This window comes from Strix uralensis, chromosome 21 (genome assembly GCF_047716275.1).
Source record: "Strix uralensis isolate ZFMK-TIS-50842 chromosome 21, bStrUra1, whole genome shotgun sequence".
In the NCBI taxonomy this organism is placed as follows: Eukaryota; Metazoa; Chordata; class Aves; order Strigiformes; family Strigidae; genus Strix; species Strix uralensis.
This window is the reverse complement of record NC_133992.1, coordinates 10,532,265-10,545,036: the sequence shown is the minus strand read 5'-3', so window position 1 is coordinate 10,545,036 and position 12,772 is coordinate 10,532,265. Positions and strand designations below refer to the sequence as shown.

Here is a 12,772-nt window from a genome sequence, read left to right as displayed (position 1 = left end):
AAATACCTCCCAGAAAAATCAGGAGACAGCGGCGATGGCGTGGAGCTGGCAGGGAGTTTGCTGGGAGGGAGTGGATCTCTCTGTGAGCTCAGCTGAGCTGCTGCCATGCTTTGCTGCTCTCTCCTCCATCTGAGCATCTTCAACCACTTTAAACACAGGGAAAGTATTTAGCCACAAAGTATCTGCATGAAACAGATGAGCTAAATGCCACCCAGATCCCGCAGCGCCCTGGCAGAGCTGGGAGGAGAGCTGGGGCTGCCTTCCCCTCCGCGGGGCGAAGGGGCCTGGGTCTGCAGCCCGAATCCTTGGGGGAGCGGGGCCCGGGGGGTGCTGCCCGCACCCCTGCCCAGCTCAAGGGATGAGAACTGGCTTTACTGGGGTGTGCTGGAGCTGGAACTGGAGCCAAGGAGGCAGGAGGGGGTGACAAGGTGTCTGCTCAGGCGAGGAGCTGCCGCACAGCGTGGGTGGGCAGGTGATTGCTCTCTCCGGTACATAAGCAAGGTTTATGAGTGGCTTTTGTTCTAATAATAAATACGCCATTGTCTCTTCACCTTCTAATAAAACCTTTCCATTTTGTAAGGGGCTGCAGTTTGAAACACGATGCCAGACCTGTCTCTGTAGCAGCAAAGTTTCTTCCCTCTCCGCTCCTCTCCTTTCTCTCATCCTTCCCTGCTCTGCCCCTCTCCCCGGGAGATGCTGCTTGTGCCAGCTGGGAGATCGGTGTCGTGGTTTAAGGGTTTGCAGGGCCCAGACGAGGGGCCTCAGCTTTCCCTCTCCGGGCACTTCTCTCCCAGACCCCGGACTCAGGAGGGGAGCGAAGGTCGGGCTCGCTGCCTGTATCTAGTTACCTTTTGTGATAGGAATGAGATGAGATGAGATGACATGAGGTTTGTCTGCACAGGGATACTCAGGGAGGCAGATCTGGATGAAATAAAAAAGTGAATTTAAAGTAGATTATCTAAAACACATTAAAAGCCAGTGTAGCCTTTCTGACTCAGTTAAATGGCTTTTATCCTGTATATTGTAAATCTACTCTTTCCTTTCAAGTGAGACTGAGCACAAAAGGGCTCATGCTAGTCCCCTCTAGCAGGTAACCTGCATTAATTGTCGGGTAAGTGGCACTGCAGACAAGTCCACAAAGGCTGGGGTGGGGTTTGTGAGGAGCAGCAAAGGGAGAATGCTTGTGCAGCCCCCCCAGAGCGGCTCCACTCAGAGGGGCTTGCACTTCTAAAAAGTTTTGAGGATCTGGGAAACAACTGTTTTTCAGATGAGAATTGGAGTGATTTTTAGTTTTCTTAAAGAATTTTCCATATTTTCTCAGCAATTAGACTGTTCATGAGAATTTGGGTGCCTGGTGGGAAGATGGAGTTTCAGTGTGACATCTCAGGGTCGCTTCTTCCCCTGTGACCGGCACAAAGCAGTTCATTCATTTGGAAGCCCAAAGCACTTTTTTTGTTACTATTTTATCGCGTGTGCTTTAACCAGAGCATAGAGTGGCCAGAACCGCTGCTGAGGAGGTTTATGGTCTGTCCATCACTTTGGAGTCCCTTTTATTTATGGTGCCTTTTTGTGAGCGAGATGTTTATTCGCCTCATGAGCCCATGGCTTGCCTGTCCCGGGGAAGGTGTCCTGGGAATCACGCTGGCTCGTCCCAATGCTCCAGGACCCACGGTGACACCAGACCTCCGGGGTCTGCAGGACCCCATTGAGCTGTGTGATTAAATGTGCCATTGCTGTTTGGTTTCCAGGAGTGTTCTTCTGCCTTGGGGATCTGCAGCTGAAATAAGCTCCTGTTCGTACAGTCTTCCTGGTTGCCAGCTGGCAGTATATTAGGAGAAAGCCAAATCTTTTGCTGTTTCTTTCCCATAAACATCTCTGCGAGGCATAAAAGGCTCCTGTGCAAAACCAAAGGCGAGTGGAGGGGCTTGAACAGCCCCTGCTGCTAATGTGGGATAATCCAATCTGGCAGGAGGGAGGCTGAGCTGGCAGGGCTCCTTCCCTGGGGCTGCGCTTGCCTCTGGTTTGCAGCTGGAGAAACTCTGGGTTGTTTGTCATTAATAAATGCCAGGGCTGCTCTGAGGGACAGTGCAGCTGATAGACCCACCCTGGGGCTTGTTATTGCTGGGAGGGGTGGCACAAGAGACCACTTGGGTGTGAACTGACTTACTGCTCTGTGATCATCGCACCAGCAAATTGAAAATGAGCAGGGGAAGATGGCAGGTCAACGGCTTTCTTTTCGCAAGCAGATTTTTTTCTGGGCCAGGCTGGGTGTGCGGTCACAGGGGCACAAAGCCAGGCTGGGGGTGCTGGGTGCCTGTGGGAGCCTCCGTGGGCTCCTTGGGGCCAGGAGCGGTGGCGGAGGCTTAGCCAGGGCTGAGCCTGCAGAGCGGGAGGTGGGAGCCCCTGACTTGAGCATCTCTCCCAAGTTAAACAGCTCCTGCAAGTGTCCTGGGTCTGATGCGGGGGGATGTCACTGTCATTGTCACCCAGGATGTTGGCTCTGGTGGGCACAGCCTGTGCTCGCTGCAGGCGTTTCGGCGATGGGGCGATGGGCTCCTCCCTGCAGCCTTCGCACAGATAATAAAAGAAGAGTAGCAGCAAACTAAATAATGTCTCAGGAGGCTGCTCTGTGTGCCTTGTAGCTGAGGGATGAATTATCTTTCCTTTGGACTCACATTTTAATTGAAATGTGAGTTTATTGCCTTTATTTAGTTTGAACTATGCTGGAGTGCTGTGGACTCATAAAGCACAAAGCAAAATAAAAGAAAAACCTTTATGAGCTGCAACTGCCCCCTTTGCTCTGGTTATATGTCTCGATTGCCCTGACTCATGTTAAATAAGGACAGGAAAGGGGGCACTTCTGGACACCGGGAGGCAGGGAAGGGCTCCAGCTCAGGTGATAGGGACCTGTGGCCATCCCCAGTGATGGATACGTCTTGAAGAGAGTGTTGTTTTTGCAAAGGGAATTTATTTTTTTTTCAGCTCCAATTGCTTTGTTTCATAGCACTGTGCTGCTGTCTGTCTCTCTGTCTGTCTGTGAGATGTACAGTACACGAGCACAGTCCCTTTGCCTCCCACCCGCTCTTGTACATCTCTGTGTTCTTCTTTTTCCCCCTGCCGTGATCCCCCGTGTTACCCTCATTGTTCCTTTCTGTTCTTTTATTTTATTCCATTTTCCTTTCTCTGGTCATCACCTGTGTCTGTAAAATCAGCTCTGTGAAGGTGTGTGTAGGAGAAATGCAGTATTAGGTTCCTAAAAACACCCCAACCAGCATCTTTCAAAATCTAATTTCTTCGCAGAAAGCGTGACACTGATTTGAGACAGAGCAGTGATGCAGTTTGTGAGAGTCATTAAAAAAACAAATAAAAAAAGCATTAAAAAATGTTTTTATCCATGGAGCTGAGTCCTTAAAGGGGCCATACACTGGCAAAGCCACCAGACCATCACTGTGTCCCCAGCGTCCCCACCCTGGGGACCTCAGCAGGGACACATCCCCGGCACGACGCAGCCCCCTGCCGAGCCCTCGGGCGGTCGCTTGTCCCTCCGGTGTTGGTGTTCCCCGTGGCACGGCTCCGGCTGTCGCTCTGGTTTCTGCCTGGCAGCTGTACGTTTCCCTCACCTCCTGTGATGCTCTCGCTCTGTAGGCCTCACGCCGAGGACTTCAGCGTGGATTCCTCCTTCTCGCAGTAAGTGCACCGCATGCCTTTCCCTGCGCCGGCACTGCGGGGAGGGGGCGAGGGCCGCTGTGGCACCGCCGGCCCCGGGGACCATCACTCTTCCACCGGGGAAAAGCCAACTGCGTTCTCCAGAGAGCAAAAACCTCTTGCAGTTGGGGGTGTTTGTGCGATGCGTGTGTGCGTGGTGTCTCGTGAGCCAAGTATTTTGGGCAATACCTGCTGCCAAGAGGAGTGGTTAGCCTTGACTTTAAATTAGTGATAGATTATTCTGCTTTTAAGGCAGCCGATAAGGACGAGGTTGGTCCTTTACTGCTCTTGGCACTAAGGAGTTCTGTACAGGGCCAGCAAACCCTTCTGAAAGGGCAATGAGTCCCACCATGGGGAGGGGTAGCTGCGCTCAGAGACAGAGAACTTTCTTGGGGAAGAAGTGATACCCTTGCAGCAAATTGGCGATTACCCATTAGCGATGAGCTCCATGCGCAGACTCTAATTAAACAATCCAGATTCATCAGCAGAAGCAATTACAGGAGCCGACTCATGAGCGTCAATCTCTAATGTTGCAAAACAAATAAGCCAAACAAAACACAGCGTGTTATTCCGTTGCTTCTTCGCTTCCTGGGTTTTAATCTTTTCTATTATTACTATTTTATTAAGAGCAAGTGGTGCCACTGCCTGGCTGCGAGCAGCGTGGGGCCAGGGCTGGGGCTGCTCCGTGCATCCGCGAGGCTGCTGAGACCTTGGATGGGAGATGCAGCGGGAAGATGACTTGGGGGATGAGTGTGTCCTTGCCCAGGGCCCATGGTTGGGGACGTGTGTCCTCGGCCAGTGCTGAGTGAGAGCCTGGATCAGCCCCCACATAGCCCATCCTTGCTGGCAGGGGCTCCTCATCCTCCCTGGCTCAGCACCCAGCTTGGCGAGCAGGCTGTGGGCCAGGGCCCGCTCCCGTGCTTGCCGCAGGCATGTTGGTGGGCTTGCACCTGGGCACAGCATGAAGCCCCTTGGTGCTCCCCTGGCTCCTCCTGGCCATGCTCACCCTGTGTCACCTTCCCACGGCGCACATGTGCCAATATCCAGGGCCGTACTGTCCCCCAGGAATGGCCCTGAGCTGGGGCTCCCAGTTGGGGAGCCACCAGAGCAGCCCTGGGATGAAGCAACATGTCCTGCTTCACCCCAGAGCCAAACTCGTGGTTTTTTCAAGCATTACTGCCCCTTGCTCTTTGGTACTGAGGGCACTTGCATGGAGAGGTCTTCAACTCCAAGCCCTGAGTGCATCCCTGCTGCCTCCAGTGCTTTGTTTGGTGCCTGAAAATTAGCTCTGCAGCTGCTAAATACAGTTGGAGAGGGATTAGAGCTGCCTTCAGGGAACGAGGAATTGATAAAAATCCCATTTCCATTGCAATGTCCTCCCTAAAAAAAAAAAAAAAAAAAAGGCAGGAAAAAGAAGGCCAGCAGCAGATTTCTTTTTTATCAGGACAGATTTGTGAAGCCCTTCGTGCAGTGTGTGTCAGGGCTGGCTGACGCCTGTGTCCCGGCTCAGCGGAGCCCTTGTGCCCTCGGTGCGGTGCGTCCTGCCTGGCCGTTGTCCCGCTGACACAGGAGGGTTGCGCGGATGAGTTTAGGGCATCATTCATCTGCTGGTGCAGGATGAGTGGCCATGAGGACTGGCCTTTGAAGTCAACCTTAGTCTTGGGCAGTTTTTCCAGAAGCGGCTGCTTGGAGCTTCCTTTTCATCCCCCCAAAATACAATTGCAATGTTACTGCTGGAGCCAGGACGACATTACCTGCATCCAGCTGTGTTTAATTTGCTGCAGAGTGGTTGGCAATATCACTCCTTTCTTTGGGCAAAAATCACACTCCATAATAAAACAGGAGATGCTTCTTTTCCAATTTATTCCCATGGTAAATGCATGAAATCTTGAAGAAACAAGTTTCTGAGCTGGTCCTGGGGCCATGTGTGCCACAGCATCCTGGTTCCCAGTGCAGCGTGTCTATTGGTGTGGGACTCAATTTTGCAAATCATGATGTGCCTCGGCAGGTGCTCTGCCCAGAGCCCGAGCAGCTCAGCAAAGTCATTCCTGGCGCTGTGTGAGCTGCGACTCGGAGTGCTCCAGCCGTCTGGCGGGGCCCCCCAGGCAGCCTGGCCAAGGGGCTGGAGCCAGCGGGAGCAGACGCCTTCCCGCAGGGTCGCGACGGTGCCACGGTGGCATGACAGTGCCATGGTGGCTGTGACGGTGCCACGGTGGCTGCGATAGTGCCTGAGAGAGGCCAATGTGGCTGTGACAGTGCCTGTGAGAGGCCAATGTGAGACCTGCTGAGCCCCTCGGGGCTGGGTGCTGCTGCGATCCATGGGGATCGTCTGGGACTCTGCAGAATGAGGCAGGAAGTGGCTTCAGTATTGCCCCTACTAAGGGATGGGGGACAAGAGCGATTCGTAGAAAATGGGCAGACTTCCCCTGTTTGCAATACTTGGCCTTTTGAACCATGAAGACTTTCCCCCTGGTCTCCCAAGTGTTCTCACGTACCTCCCAGGTGCTGAAAGCTGCCCTCCTGGTCCGAGCTCTTTGTCCTGAGACACGTCTTCCCTCTCCCCTTCCCTCTGCGAGTTGGCAGTGTTGGCAAGGAGGGGGCTCTGCCCCCCAAAGTGTCAAGAGGCAAGTGGTTTATTGGAGAAGCTGCTGCAGCGAGAAGTGTTTGGGGGTGTTTGATAATCCCCTGGAGAAGCTGAGATATTGAAGGAGGAAAGCTCCTGGCCGCGTCACGGCTCTGTGGGAGGGTGACTCGGTGTCCAGCCGCATCCGGCGGGCAGCATGGCATCAGTCCTGCCCGGCTTCTCTGCAGGAGGGGTGAACCCACGCATGTCCCCGGCTGATGAGGGACACGGTGCAGATTTCGTAGAGCCCCTGTTGTGGGCTGGTCCCTGCGTGGCTGCCTGGTGCACGGGGTGGGGACACAGGGGATGGCGGGGCTGCGGCAGGAGATGCCGCCCCCGAGCTGTGCAGCCCCACGCAGTTTTGAAGCCGTTTTCTTGCACGCTCGCCGGTGCCGAGCTGGTACAGCCTTGTTGAAACCCACAACCATCCTCCTTTGAGTAATTGTTCAATTACTGCTTATTGAGCGTGGGGGCAGCCTGTTCCCTGTTTCTTACTTTGGCAGGCGCCCAGGTTTTCTATACACACGCAGCCATACAGCTATTCCCCTTTTCCATCTCAAATCGGTGTGCTGGGAGCAGCTTGGCGAGCCGGGAGCGCTGGTGGGGAGGGCTGTAGCTGCCCCCTGTCCTCCGCTCACCTGGGATAGATGGAGGATGGCAAACGTGTAGATCACAGAGGTGGTGTTCAGTACGCAACGCTCGCTCGGTGTCATCCGTCTCGTTGTAGCTTCTGTACCCAAGTGCCCGTTACCATCAAGAAAACAGTGGAAAAAAGGAAAGAGCATCTCCGGAGGCAATCGGGAAGGCTGGCAACTGCTGGAGATGAGCCTGGGTAGTTCATGTGGTTGCCCATCAGCAGGTATCTGAGCCTCAAGCTGGCTGGTTCAGTGGTTTATTTGGGAAGGACTTTGGCCTCCGCTCAGCTTCCCCTGATGCCCCGCGGGGCCCAGCTGGCACTGGCTGCTCTCTGTGCCGGGCTGGTGGCCAAGCAGGGGACCTGCGGCAGCCCGGCTGTGGTGGCTTTAGCAGCACCTTGCCCTTTGCACAGTATCCACTGCAGGGTGCTGAGAGCGTCAGCGTTGCAGAGCTGCTCTTCCAGCTGTGCTCCTCACCTTCCTCTGCCCGGGGCCACAGCTGGTACCCCCAGCCCATCCCCAGTGAGCCCACCTGGGCCACCAGCACATTTGTGTGATTTCAGCTCTCGTATGCCACAGCCACGTTTGTCGTGTATTTGACCCATGTGGTTTTGCAAGGAGGATGCAGAGCCAACCTCTGGGCTCAGCCAGAGCGGGGGGATGAAGTGGGGTCTCATCTAGGACTACACTGTCTTGGCAGAAGTGGGTGTTGGCAGCCACCAGATTGCAGAGATTTTGGTTTTGTTTTGGTTCTCCCCCCCCTCAGATCTCTGAAGAGTCTCGTTTGCATCCCACTACATGATGGGGGAAGTTTCTTGAGAAATTTCCTGGAACAAGAATGGCATTTCCCACCCAGCCAGAGTGTGAGAGCGAGGACTGGAGCTGCAGAGAGATGCTGAGATTTTTTTTCTTGTCTTTCAAGAGCCGTATTTATTTGAAGATACACTTCTCGTGGCAAGAAGTCTCTATTGTAAAGTAGAGCAAAAGCTCCCTGGGCTCCTAAGTCCTTCTTTGGAAAGCAGCAGGGCAGCAGGAAGGCTTTGGGCAGCATCCCAGCGCAGGGGGTGGCAGCTCACTCCCTTGGCTGGCTGGTGGAGTTTGGAGCTGTCTCAGTTTTCAGGCCGTGCCTGGCGGCTGTCACACGCCGCGGGGACCGGAGGGGACCTGCCTGCGCCCGCCTGCCCATGTAAGTCTCCTGGAGACGCACAGCTTGGGGTACGTCTCTGTCCCCCCCGCCCGGCCTGCGCTGCCTGTGTGGGTGAGCCCTGGCGTGGGACTGCATGTAAGTTGCTGGGTTTTGTGGTTTACTTGTCTTTAAGAGGAGTGTGTTTGTCCCCAGCTCTCTGGGGAAGGTATGGAGCCAGGGCTGTGCGCCTCGGTGTCTATTTTAATGCTGGTGAGCTGGGCTGTGCTCATCCTGGTCTGGCATCCTGCACTTTTCTGAACAAACTATTGTGTCTTTTTTAGGAGTTCATCATCTTAGAACAAATTGCCTCTAATCTTAGATTAGTAAAGTACAATAAATAACCGAGCAAAGAAAATGAAATTGCTCAGGCATTATGAAGTGCATAATAGTGGTAATTACACTTCCAAGCACAGGGCTTGTAACTAAACTTGTGCTGTGATGATTATCTGCGTGGCCCAGGGAGGTTCAGCCGGGGCAAGGTGGGGGGGATGGCATGCTGCCTGCTGCCTGCCCGTGCCCCTCGGTGCTGCCCAGGCTGGGCTGGCACCACACTGCCTGGCGGGAGCGATGCCTGGCGGACGAGAGGGATGCTCAGCCATCAGGATACCTGGCCATGGCCGCGGGGAGGGGGCAGCTTGAACGCACCAGCTTGGCTGAGCTGCTGTGAAGGCAGAGCCTGTCGGGGTGTGTGTTTTGGGGTGGTAATGCAGTTGGAGTTTAGTTTGATATTTTATTTAAAGTTAACCTCTTGACAACGAAATTAAAGGGTATGTTTTTGGTGATACCATCTCCTTCGCTCAGCTGGAAATGGTGTAGGAGCTTTGATACTTTTGGATGGTTGCTGATGCCTGGTAAGAGCCGTCACTTGTTCAGCTGTGGGTCGGCTCTGGGGTGTTGGCTTAACTTGGCGCCTGCAGAGCGGGTGTCGGTGCTGGAGCAGGCTGTCGGGCTGCGGCAGCACCCTGGTCCCCATCACGCTGAGCCCGTGCTCTGCCCTCCCTCCTCCGCCAGACAGAAGCCCTCTGGGACGGTCACCCCGGGGGGGTGTTGGGGCTCGGTGGGGCTGTGGCCCCCAGTACAGCTCCAGGGGCTCAGCCCAGTTAGCAGTGTGGCCAGGTTGTCTGCACAGGAACCTGTTCTTTCTACACACTTTCATTCCTTTGTCTCTTTGCAGTGATAAACACCCCCTTCCCCCCGCTGAGACCTGCTTGGTTGCTTTCCAAGTGTTTTTTGTTCCTGAGGCCGTTATGACGGATGAATACACGGGCTACTTTGTCATAAAAAGTTAGATCTCGTCTAATCATTCCGTTCTCTTATCCATCAGCGTTTATATTCATAGTCTCAAGGTGGGCTGCAACGCTATAGATCAGCAAACCATCTGTTTGGCGACAGAGATTTATATTGCTGTTTGTTTCTTTGGTACGGAGGCGAATGTCTGGGAGAGGAATCGTGCTCCCTGAAGTCTCCCTCTCCTCGATGTGCTTAATCCTCAGGGACTCTGATGAATGGGGTGCCCAGCGCTCACGACAGAGCTGAAGGCCGGTTCCTAGTGTTTCCTGGGCATTTTTAATAAGGAGAAGGAGCAATTAGCTTGTGTGTGCAGTGTTGCGAGCAGTGGCAGCTGATTTATGCCCTGACACAGATAAATTATTTGCCAAGTCGGGCTTTGGAAACAATTAATTTTAACATATGTGAAAGCTGTGCTTACGAAGCTCTGTGTTTATGGCTGCTTGCTCCAAAGGCATCGTGCTGTCTGAGCCAGCGCATGTGAATCCTCCTGCTCGCTCCCCAGTGTTTGCCGTCCCTGCAGCAGGGTCTGTGGTTGCCCACTCGCCTCCCCGCTCCCTTCTCGTGCCCACGAGCATCAGGGCTCCAGGGGAGATGGAGGCTCAGCTCCTGTCCCCGCCACTGCTGCCGGCTGGGGATGTTTGGGGTGAGGTATGTTCTTGGTGAAACCCTCCGGCTGCCAGCTTGGGTGCGTTTGTGTTTTAGCATTTTCGTCTCTGGATGCTGTGGGCTGTCCCGGTGAGGAGCGATGTGCTCACGTCGCCGCTGATGGGTTTGCCGAGCGCTGCCAGCTGTACCTGGGCACCCTTCCCCTTGGCGTTGTAACCAGCACAAATGCCTTAGCAGTGATCAGTGACTGTCCCACTGAGGCTGCTGGTTATTGTCACCGCTATCACCTCTGTCACCGGGTCCCTGCCAGTCGCCCAGGCAGCTGCCCATGGGTTCCCACTGCGTCACTCTGAGGGATGTTAAGCCAGAGAGCAGTTACTGCCTTATGGCAGAAGCATGCAAAGTTTGATAGCCCATATAAAATTTTATCCTGGCTACCATGTCTGAGGGGATGGGTTTCTCTCTGTGCATTTGCATTTTGTACACAAGAGCCTTGTAAATTAGAAATCTGACTTTCCAACCTGATAAGGGAGTCTACGAGAAGCCCCGAGGAGCTCTCGAGGGTGTGCCATGCCTTTTACATGCTGGGTAGTTTCCCCACGAGCGGTCAGGAAATGCCAGCGAGTGCTGGTGGGTACCAGGACAAGGGACTCCTGAGCAATGAGGGTCTCATAAAACCCTTCCCAATTTGCTGCCCAATCAGCTCGGCATTAATGCTCAGTAAATATTTGTTTATCCCTCTGTTGTCAGAGCAAGTAGCAGCTGCTTTCCAATCAATCACGATCCAGTGGCGTGTGCCAGGCAGCACGCTCGACTGGAGCCAGCACCACGTGCACACAGGGGTTGCACGGGCGACATAAAACGGGGCGGAAGGTTTAATGATTGTCCCTGTGAATTTGCTCACCTTGGTCTATGCCTTGGCTTGGTAATATGCCTGATTAATGAGATCTTGATGACCTCTTCCAAGCAGTTAAAAAAATTGTAATAATAGTAGCACTTACTTAAGAGACCTGTTGGATACAGTTAAATAGGGGAAACAGCTAATTCATTCCACTTAACTCCATTATCAACTGTACCAGTAATGAACAGACTTCGTCTTGCTCAGAGTCTAAAGCTGAGGCATCAGAAGACAGTCCCTTTTTGCCTGCGCTGCAGGCAGGAGTGTCATTTATAATCCTGCCTAATGTGAATGAGTGAGTTTGCAAAGGGCTGCGGGCGTTTATAAAGTCATAGGAGAGGTGGGTGGCAGATGAGCTGAGCAGGGCGCGGTTTTGCCTGCACACCCTTGGTCTGGGTGTGCTTGATCCCAGACCCCGCTGACACCGCTGGGGAGGAACCTCCAGCCTTGGTGATGCTTTTGCCCATCCGCATGGTCACGGATGCCTGCCCAGCACGTGGGGACCGGCCGGCGGGCTGTGGGGGGGGGTCAGCGATGGAGACTGGGGCAGCTGCAGATGAAGAAGGGCCCGTGGGGGTCACAGCGGTGGACGGGCCATTCTCAGTTTCACCTGCGGCTCCTCCCTTCGCGGTTTTGTTGAAGTGGCCCAGCCGGCAGCTCTCTGCCGCGGTGCGTCGTCCCCGTGCGACAAACCACCAGCGGCTCCGAATGCCAAGTGATGCTGGGACTTGGTTGAGCAGCTCCTGGGTTTTTCTGGAATGGGCAAGTGTGGTATCTTAGCAACAAAGGGAATTTTTCTTCTTTTAGACCAGATTTGGTTTTTAACATCTTTGGTGCTGGATGTTGCTCCTACCCGGGCAGAGCCAGGGCATGGGTGTACCAGGGACGTTGCCCTCGCTGGCTCCTGCTCTGCTGCAGCCATGGGGGAGACTGCTCCAAGGCCACCACTTTTCTGAGAGGCTTAGAACATCATAAAGTGTGCGGGAAAGGAGAAGTCTGCAAGTCCGATGTCAGCATGTGAATGAAAACAAAGCCCTCAACCCAAAGAGACCTGGCCCCATGGGTCACATCTGCTGCTTTGGTAGTCGTTGATGCACCACGTCTTGGTGCTCACGGCTGGTGGTACCAGCGATGTGGTACTGTGGGAGCAGCTGGGAGCCCACGGCTGAGCCCGAGGTCTGCTGTGGGCTGCTCAGGGGGGTCACCTGGCTGGGATGGGGGGGACGAGGCTCCTGGGGGGCTCCGGGTCTGACCTGTCACCCTACTGACGGCCTCCTCTGGGCACTTCCCCCCCCCAGGGTGCAGGTCGAGTTCTACGTCAATGAAAACACCTTCAAGGAGCGGCTGAAACTCTTCTTCATCAAAAACCAGCGATCGAGTGAGTGCTCTATACTTGGAGTGAGCATCTGCCGGGAGAAACCAAACCCTGCCCCAGCTGGGAGAGCCGTGCTCTGTCCTCGTGGGACGAGAAGCCATTGCCATCTGCTGGTGGCTCTTTCCTTGTGTGTCCCCAGCTCGGGGGGGCTGCTGCCTGTTGGCCTTTCTGTTGGGTGTTGGCCAACTTGGTTTGGGGGGATGCGGTTGGAGGGGGAGGAGGGGATGCTGCCTGCTGCTTTGCTCGCTGGGGTCAGCCACAGCACGGGAACCAGCTGGGACAAATTGGCGAGGAGCAGGGTGGGCGTTGAGAGCTGCCCAGGGGGGTCAGGGAGCAAATGTCCCCATCACGGAGCCGGCGATGGTCCCCCCGCCCACAGGGAGGTGGGTGGCTGTGAGTTATCTGCTCCTGCTTCAGCCATCCCAATTAGCCTTCACTTGACTAATGGTGTTTT

The 12,772-nt window shown here is 54.5% G+C and overlaps 1 protein-coding gene across 7 annotated transcripts in view; it reads left to right on the top strand.

Moving 5' to 3' along the window:
• KCNT1 (potassium sodium-activated channel subfamily T member 1) overlaps nucleotides 1-12,772 on the top strand; it is an 89,846-nt gene that overhangs the window by 50,356 nt on the left and 26,718 nt on the right. For 5 of the 7 annotated variants that reach the window (XM_074891288.1, XM_074891287.1, XM_074891289.1 and 2 more), the window contains one exon: nucleotides 12,242-12,321. In XM_074891288.1, coding sequence (XP_074747389.1) covers nucleotides 12,242-12,321 — 80 coding nt within the window. Of the gene's footprint in view, nucleotides 1-3,645; nucleotides 3,688-12,241; nucleotides 12,322-12,772 lie in introns of all 7 variants that reach the window. The other 2 variants (XM_074891292.1, XM_074891290.1) reach the window with 1 other exon arrangement.